At 45.1% G+C, this 26593-nt stretch overlaps 1 protein-coding gene across 6 annotated transcripts in view; it reads right to left on the reverse strand.

Moving 5' to 3' along the window:
- Positions 1–1472: 1472 nt before the first annotated feature.
- Positions 1473–26593, reverse strand: part of phactr2 (phosphatase and actin regulator 2) — a 72555-nt gene continuing 47434 nt past the window's right edge. For 4 of the 6 annotated variants that reach the window (XM_088610127.1, XM_088610130.1, XM_088610129.1 and 1 more), the window contains 12 exons: positions 23528–23695; positions 21235–21309; positions 18784–18912; positions 15248–15466; positions 13183–13681; positions 12268–12452; positions 10751–10907; positions 8799–8854; positions 6650–6711; positions 5160–5297; positions 3913–3989; positions 1473–3538 (listed from right to left, as the gene is read on the reverse strand). In XM_088610127.1, the coding sequence (XP_088466253.1) occupies positions 3523–3538; positions 3913–3989; positions 5160–5297; positions 6650–6711; positions 8799–8854; positions 10751–10907; positions 12268–12452; positions 13183–13681; positions 15248–15466; positions 18784–18912; positions 21235–21309; positions 23528–23695 (1781 nt within the window). In that variant the 3' untranslated portion in view covers positions 1473–3522. The remainder of the gene's footprint in view (positions 3539–3912; positions 3990–5159; positions 5298–6649; positions 6712–8798; positions 8855–10750; positions 10908–12267; positions 12453–13182; positions 13682–15247; positions 15467–18783; positions 18913–21234; positions 21310–23527; positions 23696–26593) is intronic. The other 2 variants (XM_088610131.1, XM_088610132.1) reach the window with 2 other exon arrangements.

Genomic DNA, 26593 nt, shown 5'->3' on the forward strand with positions numbered 1-26593 from the left:
GCTATTTTCCAATGTTGGAGGCTAATCGTATTTCTCATAACATGACCGATATGCCTGGAATACTGGAATATGCATGACTTCGTCATTCCTGTGAAATGCCATTTAGTTGTAGACATTACGGATAACCTATAGCCTCTCGTCATACATGTACTACTGTTAATATCCTGTGCTCATTACCTTTCCTCACCTAACAATGCTTTGTGGCAGTTAGTGTATCACGATGTTGAAATAATGGAAGAGATATGTTGGTCTAAGAGCACAGTTATTTGGTTACCTGTTGAAGTGATCGGACAGTCAATGTCTGTTTATATCCATAGTTATGCCGGACATGGTAGAAACAGTTAGAGTGCCCTCTTCTGGCCTAAGATAAAGACCCATCTTCAAAAACTGAACAGTTAAATGTTTCCTACTAATGGAAAAACGTGTTTTGAAATGTAGAAACGTTAATATTCAATTCAATTTATTTTTCTATAGCGCCTTTCACAACAAGTTTGCCCCAAGGCGCTTTACAATGCAAGTGACCGTACGTGTAGTCAATACAGAACAGAAAAGACCAGAAGACAACGGAGGAGAGGAACCAAAAACTCAGAGGAACCAGTCAAGCTGGGAGTAGGATTCACTTGAACTCTATCCTAAAACAGCTGGGCATTGCTTTTTAACCTCCTGTGTTTTGGATATACTTTATCTTAAGATCTGCAGCTTGAGCATAAAAAAAGTATTGAGAAAAGTGCTTATTAACCAACTCATTAGTTCAATGAAGCAAAGAGCTTGGTGGAAACTAGAACCATCAGGTGTGAGAGTTCCCAGAACAGGGTCCTAATAGAGGTCTAAAGCTGAGCATTTCTATATATCATATGGTAGAGGTTAAAACCTCCTGTCTAAATTTCAGTTCAGGTTTCTTGAGACTCGCACCCTGTAGCTCCATTGGTTTAGTAATTCTCTGCCTTACCCCCATGCAGTGAGCAGCTGGAGCAGCACCTAGGGGACACAGTGGGTGACAGCTCCTGGATGTACAGTACTGAGGGACCCTGTGGGAAGAGATGTGCCTGACCAGTGAACAATGCCAGTCACAGGGGAGCTCCAGGTGGCATGCTGGAGCACTGCGGCCTCACAGCGCCTGGGTCCTGAGATCATTTCTGGATCTCCGGATTCCATCCAGAGAACCTGTGCTACTTGGGCCCTGTGGTTCCAGGGATGAGTGCCTTCCTCATATTGTACCAATGGAAGTTAAATCAGTTGATTGTTGGGGATTACTGAGCTTCCAAGTGTGAAAGACCTGTTATTCGAACAGTACCGCAACCCTCTCGAACCAGTTGTCCACCCCTGTACTACAATACTGTATATAATCATAGGATGTTGTTTAACAAAGGACAACAATTTTCTACTACATTACTTAAATACCACCCTCTAAAGAAAATTAAACAAGCTTAAGGTAAGAAGCAATACCCACACACAGCTTTGACACACAAAAGTTACAGTAAAACCCTTTTATTGTACATTTGGTAGTTTCATACTACACTGTGCAGTGGACACAGTACGTTGATGCTTCAGTAAAACATCCTACAACCACAGCTGTGCCTCAAATTCTACAAAAAAGGTTTACAATTGGCAACTCAAACACACTTTACAATACGTGGACAGCCCAGAGCGTGGAATGGCAGCAAAGTTTAACATACAAAGTGTCCTTAATGTTTTGCAGTGAATTTACACAAATCAATGTTAAGCGGCTTTTAACAAAGGGCATTCTGCACGAGATGAAGAAGTCATTCCAACACAATCCAGTTCCCTCTTCAACATCAGCTACATGCAAAATATTTAAGATGTGTAGTTCTGGAATGTGGGACACTTCATATTTTATGTCTGCATGATACTTTTGATGCCTCTTCACAACATTAAGTAAATAAAACAGAGCCCTCTGAAATCTCTTCACAGAAACTCCACATTCACACTTCAAGTGAATTGAGGCTGCCGACTGTTTGGAGAAAGGCTTTGAAACTATGTCACGTCCATCAAAGAACTGTTTATCAGAGCTCAAGAGCTGCTCCACTGCAATGTAGCTGGCACAGAAATAAATACAGTGTTATATACAAAGTAATATATGCAATTGTGTTTTTAAATGTTTTCACTATATACTGTAACAATGTAGGTTTTAAAAAATACTCGATGATTTTTCACATAATATAATAATTGTTTACAAGTACACTCCCTTCGAAGGTAAATGAGAATTTAATGAAGTTTATATACATTCTGTACAGGACACATAGAATTTAAAAATAATTACGTTCATAAATTACATTTACAGTTTCTAAAATATCACCTAGGCCTCAGTTGATGTCATTAAAACTCCATCAGGGCAACATTAAAAAAAATCAGAGCATTAAAAAAATAAACCTGACCGCCAAGGGTAACTGTCAAGGGGAAAAGGGGCAGGAGTGGTGAAATATTTCCTCCTGCTCACATATGCAACTCCAATCATGACTCTTGCAGGGCTCACAGAAACAGTTTTGGCCTTTTCCATTTCCCGAAAACAGCCCAAGAACAATTCTTAGAGGCTTTATTTACGGTATCAAACAAGACAGGATATTGATCTGCTCCGTCCTTTCCGAAGGGAGATTCCAGAGCCCTATAATGGTGCTTTTAAGCCAGATACCATCTATTATTTACAATCCATCTTAATAAGTAGCCGGACCATTTCTGGAAACTCTAATTTTAGAAGAAAAGAGGGAGGATGGCAGGCTTGCACAGGAAAGAAAATCAATATGTTTTTACCTCCTCGGAGGTGTTGATATCTAGTGTTTTCGCTGCACACATACAGAAAGTTCTATGACGCCAGATACACAGGACTTACATTATTTCTGAGAAAGTGCATACTGTATCTATGGTTACTGAGATTAATTATGAATACTGGCAATGTTAAGAAGCACACCACATAAGAAAAAATTACCCTAGACCAAATCTTCCACCTCTCTGCTTGGTCTGACCCCTGTCTGGGCTCTTTTAACAGAAGATGAACTCCATGTCTCGCTTATGCATGTTGATTCCAAGACTATTTCAGCTAGCACAAAAGGCCCATAAATACAACTGAGATGACAATATTTTCAAAACACTGGATCCTTCCACAGTGCTGAGTTTTATCGTGGAACAAAAAAAGTTTGAGTGTGTGCAGGGAGAGAAGGATGAGGTCTGGGAGATGTGTTAAAAGCCCAGCTTTCTTCTCATTGTGCGCAAAGATCCTGAGAACTTCAAGGAAACTGGACTGTCTTTCACATTACATGGTGCACAGGAGAGCATGTAACAAAAACTGAACACAGGCATGTTATGTTCTAAGCAACTTGGTGCTGTGCCCAGCAATCTTTCTCCACAGCTGCACAGAAAATACCAGCCCTGGGCACAGGAGGCTGGATCTGTCCTGGGCACCATCTTCCCTGGTAGGCAAAGCCTGGCTCTAGGGCTGTTCGGCTCGGCACTGTGATGCATGACAGAGTCTTGAAGCACAGACTGCTTGTGTTCCGCCCCAGGCGGTCAGGGGCGATGATACCTGGAAAACAATACGATCACCACATTTCTGAGGACGTCATTTAATATGATCTGCAAGTCAGAAAAGACAAAAACATCCTACTGACATGAGCTCCCGGTTGCAATCTAATCTTCAATTAAACTATACTTTACCTGAGCTCAGAGATTATTTTATTGAACGTTTAACTGTACAGACATTCCAAATTGGCTCTGTACAGCCATAGGTCCCATTTGAAATCTGAAACTTTTTAGGAGATTAAATCAATTTAAAATCAATTAATTGGGCGGACGATAAACTCAGCTAGGGGACAGGCTGCTGAAAGAACAGCAAGACGTCACTGGACCAGGAGTGGACAGCCCTGCTGCCCGGCTTGGAGGGCCAGTGCAAATCCCTACCTTGTGAACTGCCTGCTCTCTTCATGTACGGCCATCTCTTTGCTTTTAAACTCGTTGAGCTCTTTCCGAATGGCGGCCTGTGGAGACCAAAAACAAGAGCGCTAAGTGGGACACAAAGGAGTAACCACTCCTGCAGGCACTCCTCAGCATTTCCTTCACAACATCGTGGCACAAGGTCTGCAGAAAAAAAACCCTCTCTTCTCTCTTGGCAGCAGAGCTACACAACGTAACTGAAATTAAACTGGGGTTTTCACAAGGCTGTTCTGCTACATCAATCAGAGTTTCACTGCAACGGGGAACAGGACTTCTCGCTATACACCTCCTGCAAAGCTTTCTTAGTTTGCTTGTCTAGGGGACGTAGTGAGGGGTTCTACACTCCCAGTTCCTCTGAGCCAGTGGCTTGAAGGTTTTACAGGTGCTTATCCAGGGCCAGAGTCTCGCAGGTTCTCTAGGTCTGGTCACAGGGTGGGGGGGTTCTTGTGTGTACTGGTGGCAGCAGGGAGCAGCGCTGAGGTGATGAAACAGCCCTTCTTGTCCCAGACATCACCACCCGTCCGTTTCTTCTTCGCTCCTGGTTTTTACAACGAACCTTTCAGAAGACCCTTTAAGGGCCATATTTGAATCCTCCCTCTTGTCTCGCCCCCACCGTAGTATTTTCTAAATTTGTCCCTCCCTCTGCTCGTGCTCGCCATTTTCCCCCACCGGCTAACTTTTTTCCCCAAGCTAGTGTAGCTCTGCCGCGATCACTTTTAGCTCGCAACCGATGGCCTGTGACGTAGGTGAGCGCGGGACGGGCCTCCAGTTCTGAATTAAGCATCTACTCTCCCACTGACTTTAGATTTCATCTTGAGTTAAAATAAGAGTTTTGTGTATCTCTTTATTAAAATATTTAAACATGTATGTATTTATCTTTTTATATAAATAGCAGGAAGCAGGATTGGGGACTGGGGAGGGGAGGGACTGTCTGGGTACATCGTCAATAGCTGGAGACCCTAGAAAAGTGTTGGTTCACCTACTGTAATAAGTCAACAAGGACACTAAGACGAGAGAAGGAAAAGAAGCTAACAGACACTGTGGTCCTCCAGGACTGGAGCTGTGCACCACTGCACTGAGCTGCCACATGAATGGGCACTGTATATGCAAATGTTTGATACAAGTCAGTCACTCGGGACTCGGCCCTCTCCAGAATCTAGATGCCTGGTGCACCAAAGCGCCTGAGCCGCAGCCCAGCGGGGTCTCAGCTGTACCTTGTCCGCAGGCGTGAGTCTAGTCCAGGGCTTGTCTGCGCGGCGGTCGTAGTCCTTGGCGTCGGTGACTTCCACGTACTCGTTGAAGCGCAGGATCCGCCGCGCCACCAGCTCCGCCACTGTGGGCCTCACGCTGAGCTGGGGGAGCGAGCAGGGGTCAGGGGTCAGGGGTCAGGGGTTGAGCACAAACCCTTTCCAGAACCCCCCGGCTTTCAGTCCTGCCCGGCTCGTCCCTGAAGTGAATCATCAATTCTGCTGCCCAGCTGGCACCTTTGCCAGCTTTGCCACAAAAGATGGAGATTTCGTGTAGCACAGCTAAAAGGCTACATCAAACATGTTTAACTACAGAAAAAAAGAGTTCGGGTGTATTCTATTAGCAGGTCAATTAAGGATTTAATTAAGCAGCTAGGCGCTCAGTTGGAACAAAAAAACAAAACAAGCCTGGGCTGCCCAGCATCAGGTTTTGGAACCCCTACCTGATTTCACGGTTTAGCCATCGCGCAATCTACTTGAAATATTTCACCACAGCTACAGATATATCAAGACTGTTCAGCGTGCCATGTACAATAAATTCAGCTTTTTGGCCAGCTGTAATGTTAGACATGGTCACAACTGTTTATTTCAAGCGGTGGTTTCATACGTCCCACTTGATTCGCTTGTAGTTATAACCATGACTAGGTGGAGGCTACTAAATTTGTAGCTGTTAATGCAACAATGTCAATGGAAATTGGCAATAAAAATGAACAATACAAGAAAAAAATAATAATTAAGTTCCTAATTGACCCACTAGGTGGAGCTGTCGATCTGAAGATGCAGAATTTAACAATTGCTTTATACAAAACTCATATGCACCAACGTCTGTGATGGTTATTAGGAATAAATTGTAGCTGCCAACATTTCCTATAATGAAATGTTTTTGGGACTGAACTCTATATTCATTATTTAGAACTGTACAAAGTAAAGTCTATAAGAAACTCAACTGTAATTGACATTTAAAAAAAAATCAATAGGCAAATCACTAGAAACCAATGAAGTGTGGGATTGAGATAAAGATACCAGATAATCACCAAAAAAGGGAACACTAATGTGTTCACAGTGTCTACCCTATTCATGATGGAATAAAGAAAATTAGACATTAAAATTAAAACGGAATTAAAATGTTGTGGACAATTCTTCTGAGTAAAATCTTTAGGAATTTGTTCAGGAAAGAAATAGGTTTAAAAGACTACTTGATTTAAACCGTGTTGGTTAAGTTAAGTTGGAATACTAGAAGGAATTTAGGTTTTGAAAATTTTGCTTCACATTGACCGAAAATCATCCTGTAACTGTGAGGAAGTTCTAAAGAACAATTTGGGAACCTCAGTCTCTGAAGATAAAAAGTTTCCACATTAGTAGGTAAAATACATCCATATGGCCAGTCATTTACAGTACAACATGCTGCTGGCTGCTTCACAGTCAGTTTGGCAAACTGATACTGTAAAGCCTAATACCTTTCGCGAAAGTCTTCGTTTGATTTCCTGTTTGGCCTCATGTTCTTCCTCTTCATTTTTCTCTGCAATACAAACAGAGAAATTAAATCTTGAGAAAAAAACATACTAAAGAGCAGTAAATAGCCTTTCACACTCACTGTTGATGGGGAAAAAAAGGTACAGAAACCATCACTTACAATCCTCATCTTGAAATTAAATTGCTGAGGACAGTGTAGAAAATAATACAAGCTTCCTTCTTTATCCAGATAAAAAAAACAGATTTTTTTCCATATCTCTACTCTGTGCATTAAGTAACGGAAAAAGTGCAAACAATTTTCCTGAGTGAAGAACAACTCCAGGAAAATCTCATACTTGGATCTGTCCATATTCAAGAGGAGATCAAAACCCTGCTCAACCTCTGCACGCTGGTATTCGTCTTTCCTCCCCCAAGTTCAGTTCAAGTTCACGTTGATTTTTCATTCCAGGCATATACAAGTATACAGTGGTCCACGGTGCAAATACAGGTAGGACAGACAGGACACCGACATAGGCAGTGTAGACAGAATACACATAGTGCACAGTGCAAATAACTAAGGCTAATACATAATACAATATACACAACACACTGGGGGGATTTAAACCCTGTTTCTGGAATTGGACTGGGAAGGCCAGACCTCAGAAGTCATGAGAAATGAACAATTCCAGTCTTTTAATTTGCATATTACTGTTGCAAATATGTAGAAATACTGGCAGACGTAGGGGACATCAGCTCTTGGAGCTGCCCAGCTCTCGTCGGCAGCGGAGAGACCATGATCCTGAACAACACAGCTCCTCATGGGCAGATACACAGCTGTTGTAAATAATGCAACAGTGAAACCACTTTTCTGTCGCCACCATTATCATTATTAGTACAGGAACAAAGCGAAGAATGAATAATGTATCAAGACACCCAGGCTCCCACCCCACCCCCACCAACACCACCTTCAGACCTCCACATTAACGCGGGGAGGAGCTGGGCATGTGCTTGGTCCAGTAATGTTCTTGGTTTTCAGAATAGTCTCTTCTGAACAACTCGTACGTATGGCAAACCTGAGAGCCAGGTGGATTTTCCTTCTTTCCTCTGGTGATGTAACTAACACGGGTGATCTGAGAAACTTTGCTCACTAGTGAATTACACTGCCTCCCCCCAGTGTTCCTAAAGCATTCGACTAAACTGGCTCATCGATGGACACCCGATGAGCTAACACAGCACCTGTCCTCCCAACAGAGTTCCCCTCCACTGAGAAGCAGACACCAATTTGCTCTTACTCTCTTGATGCTTTTACGCAGTGGCAAACTTCAAACTAGTGTGGCAAAGAACAAAAAATCCTTGAACATTACCCATGTCTTAAAAAGCACTTTTTGTCGATTCAAACACTTTGTAACACCTGAGACTGTGAGGATTCTTCAGACACACTACATCACGCACGGAGCAGCTCTAAATTTTATTTTATTTGTGGATTTGTATATTTTTTTTTAAGAAAGTTAATTTCGTTACTGGCTAAAACTGTTAGAAAACAATATTAATCGCTAACGGAAGGGAGGGCTTTTAAAAGCAGCCCTCTGTAGAGGCCCTGGCATTCCAGTTAGAAACCGGACTCTCTGAGGTCATTTATTATAAAATGATTATTATTATAATTGCGAGTGGTCTTCGCAAGTACTGTGGGATTCTCTTCCCACAGACACTTGTTAACCACAGCACAGGCCTCAGCACTGAGGATGAAAAGAGTCCGATGCCTCAGCTGTGAACGTCGAAGAGCTCAACGCAGATGCATTCGACTGCTTAACAACATGACCCCCAGATCACAATATTTACCAAAGGAAGCAGAACTGAAAAGTAAGTGACGATGGAGATGGGAGCCGGGGTGCTCAGAAGGGAGGGAGGGCCAAAACAACCCAACCGTTCTGGAGCAGATCAGCTTGTCGGGGGGTCTTGAACGAAACCCAGCCCCAGCTGTCGAGCATTTCAAGCGCCTTGACTTGTCCTGGGCACATCAGTATGGACAGGCATGAGAATTTGCTCTCGGCATACCGTTTTTTTTCAGCTGCATCAGCAGGATTCGTGCAAGGGAGGACGTGAAGGGGTCGGCCAGCCGCAGGAGAGGACGAGCAGCCCGCGGGCTTGACTTACGTTTCAAGATGTTGCGCTGCTCCAGCTCCTCCGTCGTCGGCCTCTGGCTCAGGCGCCTGATGGATACAAGAAGGTGGAGGCTCAGCACCCTTCTGAAGGACGCAGGCTGCCATTTCTTTAGCTTGGCATTCTTGTCGGACAGAAACACATTTCTCTCGAGTTCAAAAGAAGTTTCGGGTTGTCCCGAAAAAACAAACCAGGTTATATTAAGCCCTCAAAACAGCTTATTTTTTTGCGTGCAATTCACTTGCTTAAATAACACGCGATCCAGCGAAAGAAGTATCTTTGAAGCCCCAAATGAATACTAATCTTTAAATCAAAACTTTTCAGCCTATTAAGAACACAGTGAGGGGGCTGTTAAGACTAAAAGATTTGTGGGCAACAACTGTCACATGGTAAGAAATTTCTCAGAAGTCAAGACTCAATCACATGGCTCCTAGAGCTGCTAATGACCTTTAACTATAACACTGCAGACAGGAGTCTGTTGCAGCATTCCGGCCCAGCAAAACCAAATTCTGCTCATGTTCCACGTACAGCAGGCAGGCTTTTAGCCAACATGAGCATGAAGCTGGGTGAACAGCAGACTACTGCACATACAGTATACAGGGTCACCAGCATGCTACGCAGGTGCAGCATGGTTCTGCTGGTATTAGACACCTTAAAAAACACCTACAACGCCTGCAGGACAGCAGCTCAATCAAATGTCAAGAAAACGAATTCTCCTGATAACAGAACAAGTCAAGGTTTAATCCATGCTGAAAAGAAAAGAAAAGAAAGAAGGGTTCGTCTGTGGCGCCGTCTTCGGGTGTCATAACGGTATCTCCTGGTGTAAATCTATTCCAGTTGTCTCAGCAGTCTGGATGTTGGGAATTTAGGGAGAAAAGTTCTACGATGCTTGCTGATATGGCTGAACCTTTGATGTTACCCAGACCAGTAACTATTCTAGACTCTGTCAGATGAAGAAAAAAAATGAACAATATATATGCCTGCCAAACTGGAAAACTTAAAACGTATATTGAAATTCATCTGACCGATAAAGCTGTGTGGACTGCTTAATGCCAGGAATTCTCTTACAGAAATGTGGATTTCAAATGTGTGCGTTGCATGGAACAACATTTTTTTCTTTACTAAATTCCTGATATCCCGAAACTGAGTGGTACAAATTTTCTACCGGGGAAGTATAAACACTGTTTTTATCTCTCCTTTGAATCTTTTTTTCAGGTGGTATTGTCACTTGCTGACTACTCTTCTTCTCAGATAATTGTCTTAATGGAGAAAAAGACCATAAACATTTGAAATATTAACATTCCCTTATTAGTGCCTCCAGTTTACCAGACGTATCGGGTTCTGTACCTCAGTTGTTTCACGATGAAGAACCCAGACTGCCCAGCTCCTACCGGAGGCACGTTCCTGTCACCCATCAGCAGCCTGACTGCACACTGCTGCAGCAGAGCCCTCACTGTCATCGCCTTCGCTCGCTACAGCGGTGCCCCACCCTAACCACTTCCTCTCCCCTTTCAGAGCTCACCGAAAAGACTGGCAGCTTAAGCTTGCTCACTCCTTTAGTTTCTTCGGTTTTCTTATGGCGGTTAAATGTTTTTTTTTTTCTGGAAACCTATGAGTGCCACAGGAGGAAAAAAAAAGGAATTGCGCTCAAACAAGACGGCACTGTTGTTTTTTTTTTGTGGCGCTAATAGGGTTCCTCAGATTTTGGGACCTTACATGGCAGCGCCGAAGACTCTCCTTCTCAGCTTTGTCTGGCTGGGCACCTCATTATCTGTAAGAGGGCGATTTTGCCGAGAGTGATTCTGTAGTTGGTCCACTGTGCGTGAAGCTATGCTGTCCTTCAGTGAACACAGCAGGCTGTTAAACCCGCAGAAATTCCCCTCCCCCCCACCACTCCCACCCCCTGGATGTGCCAGCTGACGCACTCTGCCATGTCAGCTCTTTACCTGACTAGCTTCGTGCCAATCTGCTGTCTCAGCTCCTGCCTTTCCTCTTCCGACGTTCGGGGTAAAATGTTCTTCTCCTCCAGCTCCCTTTTGCTCGGCCGGTTGCCCAGTTTGATGGCAAGAGTGTCCCTCCTGCGAATCTTGCTAGCAAGGGAACCTGCAAAAACAAGAGTCCCATTACGTTTTGCTCCAGCTTGCAGCAGTTCTAAAAACAAAGTGCTCAACCGAGAACCTGAAGGAGCAAAACACGGGAATGCTTTGAGGGATTAGATGTCAAAGAGAGGATATACATTACAAGCAAGACATTTCATGCTCCTGGCACACTAAAACAATGGTGATCATCCATCCGCTTCGCAAAGCCAACAAATGAAGCACCTTATGTGAACGTAAAAAGATAATTTATTCTGGAACAATTTTCCAACCTAAAATGAATGGCACGCAACTACTCTCAACACCTGCGATTTTACACTAAGCATTCCTTGCTGCAGGCAACAGAATCATAAACTTTATTAATCACAGATTAACAGAGACGCACTGTGCTGTAACAAGATGAATGCGTGGAACAGAATATTCATGCCCGCTGGACTAGGAAGCCCAATCCTTTCATCTGGCAAATGCTTTCATCATTTTTGGATCCTTTTACAAATCTCAAAGTGATCAGGAGCGCTGCCTGGAATACGGTCTACATCTCACAAAGGCTTACTGTAAACAGCAACTCAGTGGAAAGTTTAAATATTGATGCTTACATGTCACCTTACATGTGCTTTACAAAACCTGCTGAGCGTTTTGCAAAACATCACGTTCTAGGTAGCAAGAATGAAGCACAGAGACCGTGCGTGACTGGGATTCCTTGCACTGGCCCTATACAGAGACATCCGCAGAACACCTCACAGAAGAAGTGACACTGAGTGTTTGACCTCTCTCGAGATTAACTAGATTCTAGTCCCTGAGCCATACAAACTATTTAAAGTCTTGTAATAATGAAAGCTGGAGATCTCTTTGCAAAAGGGGCTCCTGATTTACAGCAGGAACACCAGGGCGGACACTAACTTCGGGAAAAAAACTAACTACACTTCGGCAGTTCAGGCACATCTAGCAGAATCCCAGGGAAAATTCTTCATTCCCAGTCAATCTCCATACTGTATATCATTGCCCTCATCCTTGTTTTCACTTTGATAACATAAGTGGGATTGCTGGGAAACTGGCAATGTTCTGATTGGATGGCATGTTTTTTCATTTCATTATTAACCACAATGACTTTGTTTGGCTGATGTTTTTAGCCACAACAACACTAAAACTGCTAGGTAATTCACCGGAGCAGTTGGAGCTAGGCTGGGATTCGAACCTTCAACCTTCCAGGTACGAGTCCAGAACCCTGACCACTGTCCAAATACAGTCCCACAGACTGCAATACCTGCCCCATGTCTGAGACACAACACAAGCCGTGTTTTATCAGCTTCCTTTAAACACCTACAGACACGCAAGAGCACATGCATACAGAGAAGCAGAATTCCTACTTGACGTGTACTCGTCCTCCTCATCTTCCTCCTCCTCTTCATCCCTGTACAGAATGGGTCCGTCCGAGTCGGAATCACTGGCGTGATTCTCTTTGTCGTCAGGGATGACAGTCACCTCCGGTGAGTCCGGAATCCCCACCCGGACCCGGTCTTCCTCATTTTCGCTGCCCGCTCCACCTGCCTCACTGAGGAATGAGAGCAGAGCAACAGAGGTCACACTTCTGCCCGTCTGGAAACAACCTCAGGTACTAATCAGAGCCCAGAGGAAAACTTTTCCCCCAACTAAGGTACAGCTTAAATGTGTTTACCACCTTTGGGCTCATGTACCACTTAACGGAAAAGCAGAGATACTTCTAATAAATTGATATGTAACCCATAGAGCACATTCGTAACTCCAGGTAAAAGCTTAACAAGATGGAAACTAAAGAACACAAACATTTAGGGGACAAGTGAACAATCAAACGACATTAAAAATCATTCAGAAATGACTTCTTTCACATCTCTGATGAAAGCAAAGGCAACAGCTGAGGTAAAGAATGTGACTCATTCAGGAAAAAGGAAGGTTTTTTCCTTTCACTTCACACACTGGCGGAAGGAAAACCGTGTGCAACTTAAGGTGCAGGTGTAATCTGAATTACGCAAAAGTGACCCTTTGGTTGCTGCCAGAGAAGATAACCAGATTAGAACACAAAGCATCAGTTTCTAAGGCTCTGGGGTGCATTTTGGCAATGCAGCTGGGGCAGTTTTAGAGCACTAGCAGAGTGATCTCTCGTCCAGCACCGAATTCTGGAAACGATCAAACTACTGCATCCCGAGTCTTTTATCTGTCCTGCACAAGGGAAGATGGATGTCGGTCCCTCAAGGCCCGCGGAGAGAGACCGCGAGGGCAGCAGGGCGAGGCGAGGACGTTCTCACCGGGGGACGCTCGGTGATGGGGGATCCCCTCCGGCCGGACGGCTGCCACACTCTTCGGGATCCCCGCGGGGTTCGGGCGCGGCCTGCGAGGGAGGGCTCGCCTCGGCGGCCGGCGGCCCAGGGGGCTGCTCCCCGCTCCGCCCGGGCGTCTCCTCCGCCGAAGAGGCCTCCTGTCCTGCCCGGGACGCGGCCGGATCCCGGGCGGACGCCTCCTCCGAGCTCCGCGCGGCCTCCGCGGCCGCCGGATCCTGCCCGGCTGCCAGGGGAGGGCTGCCCGGAGTCGGGGCGCCCGTCCTGGGGGGGCTGTCCGTCGGGGCGCCGGCGGAGTCGGCCCTCCTCTCCGGCTTCTTCTCCGGCCTGGGTGTTCCCGAGCCCCCCGTTTTAGCCCTGGCCCCCTCCCTGGGGCTCCGGGACTGAGCCGTGGAGGAGGAGGATGATGAAGATGGGGAGGCTGCCTTGGCGGCGGCAGCAGCAGACTTTTTGGGGTGGGAGGATTTGGCTGGGGATGGAAAGAAAACAAAAGAATCAGATCGATTCTCTTTGTCCGTGATCACAACCCCGAGATTGTAAGAAGAAACAACAGGAAGGCTCTTTATTGCACGTGAAGGTTTTTTCCATAACCCTGCCGCTGCTGCTGAAGCAATGAATCTCTGGGGAGCAGGCATGTGAGAGCAGAGCCCTTGTTTTTCTCTAGGTTTGGCAGCATTTGCTCTCAGCAACGGGACTGAGTTGCACCATTTGTCTTGAAGTAGGGCAGCCAAGAAACAAAAAAGTGTCACAAAAAATGTTTTTGCAAAACTCGGCTCCTTCCCTGAAACCTGCTCAGTGCTGCTATCTCACCCTGCCACGTGCCTGCTAGCCACTGCCACTCAGCCTGGGCTCAGAGAGGGCAGCAAGCTCTCACTCCTGCTCCTCTGACGTACTCCTGCGCTCCTTTTATTTAACTGTTCATCCGACTGTTTTCTTTGATATTCTCAGTTGTACTTCCCTATGTAAGAAATGGCATGATGAGAACCAATCTCCCCGCAAAGCTACATGATTTGCAACACTTTTCGTATGGTTTCAGAGGTTTGAAAGCAACCTCTTCATTTCCATTTTCCAAGAAAGACGCATAAGATGAGATATTTTCTCTGCTTTCTCAAAAGTCACTTCTCCTGCTGCAGAGGGACTTACCTCACACTTTCACACACCCGCTGTTACACGTGATCTAGTGGATCCGAGAGCTGCCGTGACAGTGGAAGGGATGCGAGTGTGTTTTTGTGATGTGTAACACACATCACTGCGTCCCAGCCACTGAAGTGCGATACATAAGTGTCCCCATTTACCCAAAAGACAACTGATAACGTTGCATGTACAGGACTATTGCAAAAGACCAGGTTCTTTATGAAAAAGAAGTGGATTTAAATCAAGACATGCAATCAAACAACAGGAACACAAAACTAAACAGGAATGATAAGAAATGAAATGAAGCAATAGAAACCACAGATAGTTTGTTAACACATCTGTCTTGCATATCAAATGCAAGCCTGTTAATTTCAAAATGCAGTTTACCCTGTAAGGCTAATTACAGTGGGTACAAACCACAAAAACAACCCTCCTACGTGTAGTGCTCTGATAATGGAAACTAAGCTTAGTTAATCGCTGGCTTCTGGCCACGGAAAAGAGGGTTTTCATGCACCGGCAACAGACAAACCGAACACCCGTGCAAAAAGAAGTTCCTGGCCAGTGGCCACTGATCCTAGGAGACTACACATAAGGACCCACCCAGGACTGCACTGATATCTGCCATGAGCTGTGCCTCTTTATAGTTGTTTAAATAAAATCACTACACCCTAGAAGTATAAACGCACTTCCTCACTGTCTGGGTGCACAGGCAGCAGAGCAGCGCCTCAGTGAATCCCAGTGAAATCCCAGTGCACTCAGGGCTCTGGCCCTTGCCCCCCAGTCCTTCGCCTGCCCAGGTAACAGGTGTTGCCAGGCGACAGGAGGGCGGGGCTTCACGGCGTGCAGCCAATAGGCTCAGGCTAGTGCAGGAAGGGCATGCAGGTCTCACATGCGTACTCACCGTTGGCACGGTTACCGTTTCGCGGGCTCTGTTTGGAAGATGGGGCGAGAGGCTGCTTATTTGAGCCTTTGGGCAACTTTTTCGCGCCTGCCCCCTCTTTCCTGGCTCCACCCGCCACGGCCCCGCCATGGGCTTTGGGAGGCAGCTGAGACTTTTTAGCAGGCGTGTCCTGGGTTCGGGGCGGGTTCGTCTTTGGAACTGGCCTGTTGTCAGTCCTCTCTACAGGGACAAAGGGCGTATAGAGACCCCCATGTATTAGAAACAACAAGCTAAAGAGCTAAAGCACACGCACAGAGGAGGTGGGTGGAGAAAGAGTCACGTGTGGAGTTATGACCTCTTTAAAACAGGGGTCGCCAACCCTGTTCCTGGAGGCCTGGAACAATCTACTGTATATATATATAATCCATTAAACAGGTGGTGGGCTTATTTAAGAAAATTAGAGATCATTTGGAAGAAGAATCCGTATATCCTGCAGCCCTTAAGGGGCTGTGTTCCCTTCATTGAAACATTACTTGATGAATTCAGCCAGGACCCTAACAGGGGTTGAAGAAGTTCAAGTAGGGAGCTTCGTCAGGATGCGCAGGCTGCAAAGAAACAGGTAAAAGTTTATTCCATGCTGGAAAGAGAAGAGACGACATTTTGGCAGTCAAGCCTTGAAGATAGCTCCACAGCCGAAACGCCACATTTCTTTTCTTTTTAGCACGGAATGAAACCTGTTCCTTTACTTATACAAGTGCTCCTAATCTTTACATAACGGGTGATTAAGGGTGATCCAAAAGAATAACTGCATTGAAGTTCTCCAGGACAAGGGTAGGAGACCGCCGATATGAAGCTAAGGACCAAATGCTTACAGACGCCGTTTTTCAGATCAGAAACCCAGGACTGACCATTTAGAGCGCTTGTCTTCGGTCAGCCTGAGCCGCTCCCCGTCTACGCTGCAGTTCGAAAGTACCCCTCGTGCATTTTTGGGCCAACTAGCAGCGACACCATTTCTCAGATTTCGATACTGCCTTGAACTTCCAGCAACCCGGTCCCCACACACACACACACCACCCCCTTCCTCTCAGAAATTAAAAACTGCAAGATCCCCTCCCTCTGCCCCCTTAAAATGAGAAATCTTCCCTTCCATTTTTCCCTGGAAAGCGAAAAAAACTGCAATGATCTTCCAGGAACGTGACAGTGAAGTATGTGACAATCGAAACTGTATTCTCAGTGGAAAGCGGAAAATAAAAAGAAAAACCCCATCACTCACTTGCTTGCTTTCTTTCAAGAAACAGGCTAGATGTTCCAAATGCCCTCCTCTCGTTTGCAACTTTCTGGTATTGCATGCATTGCACAGAAAAGGATAATTCTGGAAAGCTTTGCACCCAGTTACGGCCCGTCCTGATTTGTACCGGGCTGAATTTCTAAAACTTCAAACGCATCTAATGAAATCAAAAGACCTGTATAGCAGATGATTTCCGGTGGCTTGGATATGAATCCAATCACAGGCCCCATTGAAAAGGCCGACTTTGACACAATGACTCACAGAGGATTAGGGTTCCCTTACTGCTAGGTCTTTCAAAATGACCTCCAAGAGAGTGCATTTCACTTCTGCAGGAGTCGACTGGAGCGGAGGCCTGCCAAGAAAAGTCTCTGGGCTCCATCAAGAAGCACAACAAAGCATAATCTGCTTAATCAGTGTGAAGGGGCAGACACAGCACTGCCCACAGGAGTCCAGATTGAAAGGGTTGCAAAAATCTCCCCCACAGAGCAGGCTGGACTCTAGTGGGAATTTGTTTTACTTTCAAAGATCAAGGCAGGATTTCTGTGAAATGACAGGCATAGATTACAACGTGTGAACATAACCTACACCGCTAAAAATGAATTTTCCTGAAAAGAACCAGATAACAGGAAAAAAATAAAGCAAAATAAAGCTCGATTACGCCATCTTTTTGCTACGAGTTTTTACATTCTTCTGCCTGTCAGATACAACCTTCCCACTGCCTCGCTTCTGATGGATAAGAGATGCCGTTTTTACTGCATTAACCTGAATGAGGGATGGCTAGGAGTTACCGTGCTTAAAGGGGAACTGCAGTCCCAATTTTTCAGACTGGTTATTAAATCTCAGGAATAAAATAAATTCATTGAAGTTAAAGAAAAAAAAATACAAATTCCGAATCAAGCACAAAATTGTGAACTTTGTGAAAGTACTCCAAGTCGCCATGTCGCAAACTCCCATTCGAGTTCCACGAATTGTGACGCGAAGCGGCCCTTCCTGCTCACTAGTCACTATAATGACTAGTGTGATGTGATGTACAAGTGAAAAAGTACAGGTCTGCAGCAGACATTTCACCTCAGAAATGTTCCAACATGATCTGCAGGCAGAGTTTACAAGTAGAATTTGTCAGCAAAACCATCTTGGAATCGAAAACAATATTTCTAGTGAATTAAAAGAGATATATTCACAAGCTTGCTTGTTTACGATGCAATAAGGCCACATCACCCGTAGTTTTCTTGCCTCATTCTGAACCGCAGAACATGGGGCCGTGCACACCTGGAGATTTTCTCTCTTCGTTGTTGTGAATTGGAGGTTTTACAAGGTACTGTGTAGCTTTGACTTTTATTTCAGTTTTGAAATGCACTGATCAGTGCTGATTCTATCTAACCCCCGAAATCTGAAACTAACGTCGCAGTTCCCCGGCTCATGGTTCCGTGAGAGCGCTGTGCTGCAGGCTTCAGATGGGACACAAAACCCAGAGGTCAACCATCACAGACACCTCTCAGACAGGGACTCACACTCACACTCACACTCACACTCACACTCACACTCACACTCACACTCACACTCACACTCACACTCACACTCACACTCACACTCACACTCACACTCACACTCACACTCACACTCACACTCACACTCACACTCACACTCACACTCACACTCGGCAGGGGGGACTGGGGGCAGAAATGCAGGGAGGCAGCTTCAGCAGCTCCCCTGCGCTGGTTTATTCTCTCACTAATAGAGACAAGGGCAATTATCAATGGCAAAGCACACAATTCGCAGACACACCAAGCTAACCCAACAGTCAGTTGTTAGGTCCTTGCCCTGGGTGTATATCTTCACAGACCCCTATAAAAGACCCGGGTGACAAGCCGGCTATGGTTTCCTGTGTGTATGTATGAGGAACAGGGCAGAAGGGAATACCGTACAAGAGACTTGCAGCTACCAAACACAAATCAGTATCCATCAGTGAGCAATGAGAGGTGCATTATAGCCCGGAACAGGTCAGGGAATGCAAAGCAAAGATGTCACTTGTGCTTCATAAGAACAAAGGTTAAAAATATGAGGAGGACATTAGCTTATTAATACCAATGAACCCTTCTTCACAAGATAGCATCCAGTGTGGACTTCCTGCCTCTTCCACTTATTCTACAGAACACAGCTTATATAAGATCTGAATGCCAATCTTGCCATTTCTATAAACCTCAAGTGTCCTGGGACGGTGGATCCCTTCAAACTGCCACCTCCCCGCACGGGATCCTGGGATCGTCACCTGGTTTCTCCTCCAGCGCGGAGTCGCACGGAGTCTCGATGTCGACCCGCACCTCCTCCGCCACGGGCTCTACCCTGACCGGAACAGTGTGTCCGTTTGAGGTCCCCGAATTCACCGTTTCGGCACCGTCTGCAAAACGGGACACAACCGGCAGTCACAACAAACTTACACTGCAGAGGGAAATGAAGGAGTACGACAAGATGCTTTATATGCTAAAACCGCATCTGGATTCATTGGTGTGTGTTGGCTTTCGATTTGCTTTGGCCGAGACACAGCATGGGCGGCTGTTTTAGAAGCTCAGCCTTGGTCACCTTCACAAGTCAATTCGAGGTTCATTATCCCCGGGAGCAACGGGTGCCATCGCCAACAAAGGGGTCAGGATATATTTCAGTGACGGAAAGTTTGACACTATGAGTGAAATTACAGATGAACAAGTAAAGGTGTATTCCATGCTGAAAAGTGAAGAAAAGAAACACAATGTTTCAACTGTAGAGCCTTCTTCAGGTGCGAGACCCTCGTAGAACTACTTCAGTGAAATTACAGATGACAAAACTATTTCCTAATTCTATTCCGTTACCCCCTGGGCACAGAGCCAGATGGGAGTAGTGTAAATTCATCAAGGGGGGGGGTGGCCACACACTTCATTATGCCCTCAGCCTTCTTCAGAAACTGTTTGCTTTTAGACTGGTTTTTAGGTTGATCTGATTTACCCCCAATGATTCTGTTCACTGTACAGTATTACACAAGCAATTACAATTTGCAGTACTGGTGTAATCTTTTGGCTTGTTAAGACCTTCAATAAATAGATTTATAGAAAAGTGTTAGAATTTCTCTCTGCCTTAAAGAAGCTAAGCTTCCTTAGAAAAAAAGCCTGCTGGCCTTTTTTATAAATGGTCACAATATTTGCCCCATATTAAACTATGACTAGTCCCAGATATTTGTAATCAGCAGCCTCTATAGTCTGTCCATTTATTACAGCATGTTGAAGGGGAGCTACTTTTTTCCTAAAATTAATTGGGAATTCTTTTGTTTTCAAAATATTAAACTCAAAAGTGAATTCGTAGCATCATTCAATAACATTTAGAAGGGGACCCAAGATGATATTCTGAGTTCCTCAACCCCCGACAAGGGTCAGGTAAACTGACAGGGGACAAAGTGTATTTTTAAATACAAGTGAATTTGTTAAGTTAATTCTGTTCATGTTGTTCCAGCTGGCTAAGTGAGAATAATTTTGCAGTCCGAGAAGACCACTCAGACTTGAAAAATGGCAAAGAACCAATGCACCATTCTGCTATGCTGCCTCTATAATCGTCTACACCGAGTTGTGACCAGAAGTCTTCCCAAAGAACCTCTCCTACCACTGGACAGTAACAGGTTTGGGTTGAAACTACTAAATAACTATGACTGGTGCTCAATAAAACCCTCCACTGTAAGTGAGGAGAAGAAAAACTGAATACATGTCTTTATCTGCTGCAATAATTTCAACACGCACAAGATCCTCCAGCGCAGTCACGAGGCTCTAGTCAACAAGGGACCTATTTTGGAGAGGCTATTGGTTGCAGGAGATTGATCAAAACCTGTCAAGTCTACCAGGAGCCAGTGGAAAATTCAATAATCCAGAGGAAACCTCTTGCTCAGACTGGCACTGCTCTATTCCCCTCCTGCCCGTGGGGGACACAATAAGGGCACTGTGGCACCCAGAGAGCTGCCAAGCTCAGACCGGCAGCCACCTGGGCACAGTCTGCCCTGGTTTCACTTGGACACATAGCCTGGGGTTCTGTGGCTACACCCAAGGCCATCAGACCACCAGAATACTGTTTTCCTTCCCACAAGACAAAAGCAACGTAAGCACACTCAGCGCTCACCTGTGGCTGGAGAGCCAGGTGGCAAAGCAGAAGGAAAGAAAGAATCTGCCGTCCTGCGTTACAGGTCTGAGCATGAACAGCAGCACCATCTCTGTCCCTCTATTTCGGGTTTTAGACTTCCACACCATTTTCTGGGACAGTCCTGAGGTCTTTGTGTATCCCCGGGATGTACAGTTAGTGCTAAAGGTCGCTCCCGGATGATGGAACACACTTCCTACAGGCTCTTGCAGTTGGCATTGGCATTTTGAGAAAGGTTGCCTTGAAACATTTGCTGCAGGCACATGGGGCACTATAGAGACCTGCTGATTTTAGCAGATTATAGCTTGACTGACTGATGCTAGATGCAGTACACAGAACACAGATAGCCAGTTTACAAATGCTGCAGATCCATAACGGAATCGCAGTAGTGATGGCATCTCAGCCTGCTCCTGACAGGAGGAGCCACAGATCACCTTCTGACCCTATGGCATGCACCTGTGCTGCTCTGCATTTAAAAGGAGCAATGGTCAAACACAAGTGCAAAAGGCCCTTCAATGGACACACCACTTCCACTGCAAGTTCGAGATCTGTGTTGAAGGAAACGCACCTTGATCAGGGATAAGAACCCCTCTTCGTATCAGCTCCTCGCGGCTCTGCCTTGTGGAAATTTTTCTCTCCAGCACTAGGGCGGAAAAGAGGAACAGAAGCAGTCAAGCAAAACTGTCCTTGGGAATCCATTTGAAACAAAAAGATCCACAGACAAAAATCAAGAAAATACAACACTGCCTCTAGAACGTTGAAGCATGGTGCTTCTTTACACAAAACGTTTCTCTTTTTCTGACCACGTTTAATACAGCTCAGGGCTTTGTTTCAACATGACAATCAAAGCCAGAGCACTTCCTTCTCCTGTGAGCAGCTCTGACGTGGCTCCTCAACCTTCTTGAACTTCAAAGCCAAGTGGCCGAGTTAATAATAGAACAACCGCTACAGGCGGTCACTTAGCCAAGCAGAGAGCCCACAGAGCTCTGCTTCAGGGCCCTGAGCATACGACCAGTCAACACTGTTCTGGAGCACACAGCTGACTTCGTTTAGCAATTATTCACTTCATAGTACCAGGATTAAACTCTACATTTGCTCATCTTAAAGTAGGATCTTTTTCACCTCAAGACTGAGTTATGACCATAATAGCGCCATTGCAAATTAAATTATTTATACAGTATACCTGTATTTATACAGTTACCTCAGTAACAAGGTCAAACCTTTTTCTGCATGCAAATATAGACTCAGTGTTGTGAATCAACAGGGAGTTTTATTCACCAGCTAGAATATGTATTTTGCTACAAGATCTTAAAATTGTAAATTTGAAACATCGCACGATAGGAGATCAGATTAAATTAGATGCGAGCTGTAGGACAAGAAGGCATGAAAAAAGCTTGGGGAGATGAAAATAGGGTAATAGCTGAATTTCTTTAATTGTCAATGGCTCAAATTTAACGAACATTTTTGAATGAAGAGGAATGAGCTAAACAACTTGAAGCAAGCATCTGGCAGCAGGGAAGATGAGATGCATCCAGCTTTGCGTCAGAGAAAAATTATGCAGAACAGGAACTGAATTCGATTCTCAAATGAAAATGGAAAGGACATAAAACAACAATAGTTTAAATAAAGTACTAAACACGTTTTCCACATTTTTCCCATGCTGAGGTCAGCATTTTGCCTGCGTGAAGGTCTCTTTTTGTTGTGATTCTAAATACGCCCTGACAGTGTAGGTGGAAGTACTGTATATCTGTCACTCAGTGAGAGCTGATCTACAGGATACTGCGAACCTGCGCCCTATAAATAGTCATCCAGACTATGGGCTTTGCTTGAGAAAGACTGGTTGTAGGGGAAAACTAGTCATTGAGTGGATCTCTGCAGTTATTGTAATGTCTCAAAATACAGTTTGCTTACAATAATCACAATTTCCCACACTTTACTGGATCTAAAGGAAAGATTTAATAAGCAATCAAACATTATGCCCTACAGACTACCTAAACATCAATATTTCATGCTGTTCTCCTGTGTCCTTCTACTGTAAACCACACCTTTCATGTACAGTAACTAACGTAGTGTAAACTTCAAGTTTAATGTATACTGAACCAATTAGCCTATTCGGAATTTAAAGATTACTTGCTGGTGTGTTAATAAATGCTTACACTTATATAGCGCTTTTCTGGACACTCCACTCAAAGCGCTTTACAGGTAATGGGGACTCTCCTCCACCACCACCACCTCAGTATTACATCCGAAGGACGGTGCCTTTTATACAATATAGTGTCCCCGTCACTATACTGGGGCATTAGGACCTACATAGACCACAGGGTGAGCACCCCCTGCTGTCCCCAGTAACACCTCTTCCAGCAGCAACCTTAGTTTTTCCCAGGAGGTCTCCCATCCAGGGACTGACCAGGCTCACACCTGCTTACCTTCAGTGGGCTGCCAGTTGTGAGTTGCACGATGATGTGGCTGCCAGCTTCATTAATAGTACTCCTTGTACAATAATTCTCCTCTTTCCTTGTTTTAAAACATTTGTGTGGGTGTCACGTCTATCCTGAGCAGAGACAGTGCCACCCGTTCCCTCAGCGATAATGCAGACCAGAGCAGAGGTCGCCCCCTTCTGAGCCCCATGGCTTTGAGTTTGGCTACACTTCTCTGAGCACGTGCACAGGCATTTTACAAAACATAGGACAATGATTTTCAAAGCGTCAAAGGTCATGGAAAAAAATTAAAATTTAATCAAAATTTGAATACGACAAATGCTTACAAATCCCAAAATGTCGCCATCGGTCCATGATCTCATTGGGCTTCTTCTTGTGTCCCCAAGTTCAAAGAATAACAGCCTGACACCCCATAGGAATTACCTTTCGAGAGGTCCTGAAACTTATCGCTGGTTTTCTTCTTGCGCCATTTCCAGGGCTTGAAGATTTTGCCCAGCGAGGAGAGTTTGCCTTTCTGTTTCAGTGGAGGCGTCTGCGATCCAGGGATAGCCACATCAGAGTTAGCGAGGGAAACCTTCTCCAGACCATCAACTAGAGGAAGGTAATTAAAAAAAAAGGTTAAAATACTAAATGGTACATGAAAGCAACTCCTTATAAACAGTGTTGAGAAGTATCCTTATCAATAACTATTTTGCTGCTGCCTGTCTTTCAGCTTTTGTTTGAGAAAGTATTGGAAAATGGAAACAAAAAACTGGAATGAACCCTTCAAGTCTGCCTTCAGTATCCCAGGTCAAACAACTGTAATAAACCACTCCGAAAAACAAATAGGGTACTGCCACATATCTGTCATTTCAATGTTCAAGTTATTAATGGCTGAAAACCTCTGTGTAATTGTTGCTACATCACAGTGCAGACAAGGCTGAAGTATGGTCCTTCAAATCAGCTTCTAGTTTTTTTCTAAATGAAATCAAGATGGAGGAGGGAGATCTATTCACAGCTAAAGCAGCTAGAAAAGGAATCAAATGTCTGTACAGCAATTATGCTTTTGTATTCTAGTTTAAAAGAAAGAGTAAACAACTAGCACACAGGTAAACTTTTCATAAATCCTTTAATAATAATAGCTTACACTTCTATAGCGCTTTTCTGGACACTCCACTCAAAGCACTTTACAGGTAATGGGGACTCCCCTCCACCACCACCTTTAATATTCCCTTCATGCTCCTGAAGTCCAGGACTGCATACTGTAATGCGTACTCCAACAACTGTGACAGTCAGAAGCAAGATTTAAAAAAGCGACGTGCAAAAAGGGTCTAGATGAATATCAACTTGCGTGGCTCCAGTTTTACAATACAGAGGAGACTTAAAACATCCTGTACAAAGGAGTTAAACGGAATGGTATTTGCTCATTTTGCCTAAAACAACTCTGAATTTCTTTTCGAGCATTAATGTGCTTTTCCCATCCCTCAGTTTCACCGATACGGTGAAACTTCCTTTCCAGCAACTGCATATAAGACACTTAAGACAGCCATTAAGAATATCACACGTGCTGCTACTGTTGATGGAGAGCTTGAGGAGAAACAGACGCAGAGTAAATACTGCTTTTAGTCCTTTTTTATGCCTGGTTTGCCACAAAGCCATTTGAAAATTTAGAAGACTTCTATAGGTCTGCTGTTATCAACATCTGCCCAGTGAGGGAGAAAATAACCAACCTTCCCCTCCAGACTGTAAACAGTGAAACCAAGGCTTCTGCCTTGGTCTCTGGCCGCGCCTGGACGCCTCTTCCCCCACCCCAGGCCTCTCTCGGCTGCAGAGTCGCCCTCCCACAGGGGAAGACGGCAGCCAGACACAGGAAGGGGAGGTGTGGCCTGTCTGCACTCCAGAGGTTCAGAACGGGGCTGTGCCCTGCGCGGTGACTGTTGCAGATTCAACCTCTGGTGGAGCAGATCTGAAGCCTCATGAATATTTTTGCTGTACCATGAACATTGTACTGCGCATTACGAGTTTCCCATTCTACCCTGGGCACGCCAGAGTGAATGAATCAGACAGGCTGCCTATAGCGGATATTCAGGCCATACGAGTCTATAAATAAGAAACCCGCTGTATGATTTGGCCCTTAAAAAGCTGCCTTGTTCTGATTTTTAAAATTTGTAAGTGTATAAAATGCAGTAAGGTTTATAAACACAAGCACAGCTATGGAAAACCACACCGGCTTCTCACACATTGCAGATTTAAAGTGTCACAGTGTCACCCTCTCACACACACTGCTTCCTTCGTGCACACAGCTGGCCGAGTGCTGTCAGGGTAGGGCCAGGTGCTGCTACTTGTGTGTCTGATCTCCTCCTGGCTCAAGAGCCCCAGGCGTTTCGGTTTCACAGTGCACAACGAAGCAGACAGATGGCAAACGCACATTTCAGAGGACTGATGCATTTCCTTCATCTCTGAACTCCTTTTTAGAAACTCCTGAAGCCAATGGAAAGTAGTGATTTCTACTTTCGACTGAAGCAGCCAGATCCCACATACTGAACAGCTGCAACCTCTTCAAGTTCTGAACCAAAGCAGGTATCCAGAAATCCAAGCTAAAGCAAACCCACTCTTTTTTCGACAAAACGTTATAAACGAGGAAAGCAGATGTCCTATGATCAGATGTGGACTATTTCGGGATGGAATGACGTCCAAATCACGTCCATCACGTATTTAAGACGTATATGGAAGGGGAAAAAAGGAGGGAAGCCGGTCCAGATAGACCAGCGAATGACGTAAAAACAACAAAATGGCTCCTCTGGGCATTTATCGCTACCTCTGAAAAAACAGCACATGTATATCATACATACAGCAAAGTCCCTGGTGTACAATAAATACACACATACTCGCCAATCAAATAACACATCGTGAGGAGAGTGCTTTCAGGGAAAGAAAAACTCCCAGAAAAAACAGGATGTGTTGGCAGTCTCATGAGGCAGCAACTGGTCATAGGTCCTTCCTGCTAAGAGCAAGCACTGGAAACCAGCACTTGGATCCAGGATACACATACTGTACACACACAAGCCAGAAAAGAATCAAATTAAATCACAGCTGGGAATTGGTGGAAACATAACTCAATAAATAACTCGATAAACAACTAGACGTCATCCAAAGCTACGGTTAAATAACGATAAAGTCCACTGCGCACTACGCTGGAACACAGCAGGTACTGTAGTGTGTTCTGCCTCAGCCTCCACAGCAGACCTCTGGGGACAAAGACCTCTTTGGGCCTGTGGGCTCCAGCCCATCTCTGTGCTGCTTCCCCATCATGTGGCGATGTGTGGTCCGCGGGCCCAGGGCACACACCTCAGCTGTGGCTGGACAGGCACATCTTCCGAACTGCACGCTCATACGGCTGGTTCAGAACCCAAACAACTGGGAAAAGGGCAGCAGGAAAAAGATGGCGGCAGCACAAATGAAAAGATTAGGCTGCAGAGACAGTCTGGCCCACCGTCTGCACACCCTACC

The sequence above is a fragment of the Lepisosteus platostomus genome, chromosome 17 (assembly GCF_059453375.1).
Source record: "Lepisosteus platostomus isolate fLepPlt1 chromosome 17, fLepPlt1.hap1, whole genome shotgun sequence".
Taxonomy (NCBI): Eukaryota; Metazoa; Chordata; class Actinopteri; order Semionotiformes; family Lepisosteidae; genus Lepisosteus; species Lepisosteus platostomus.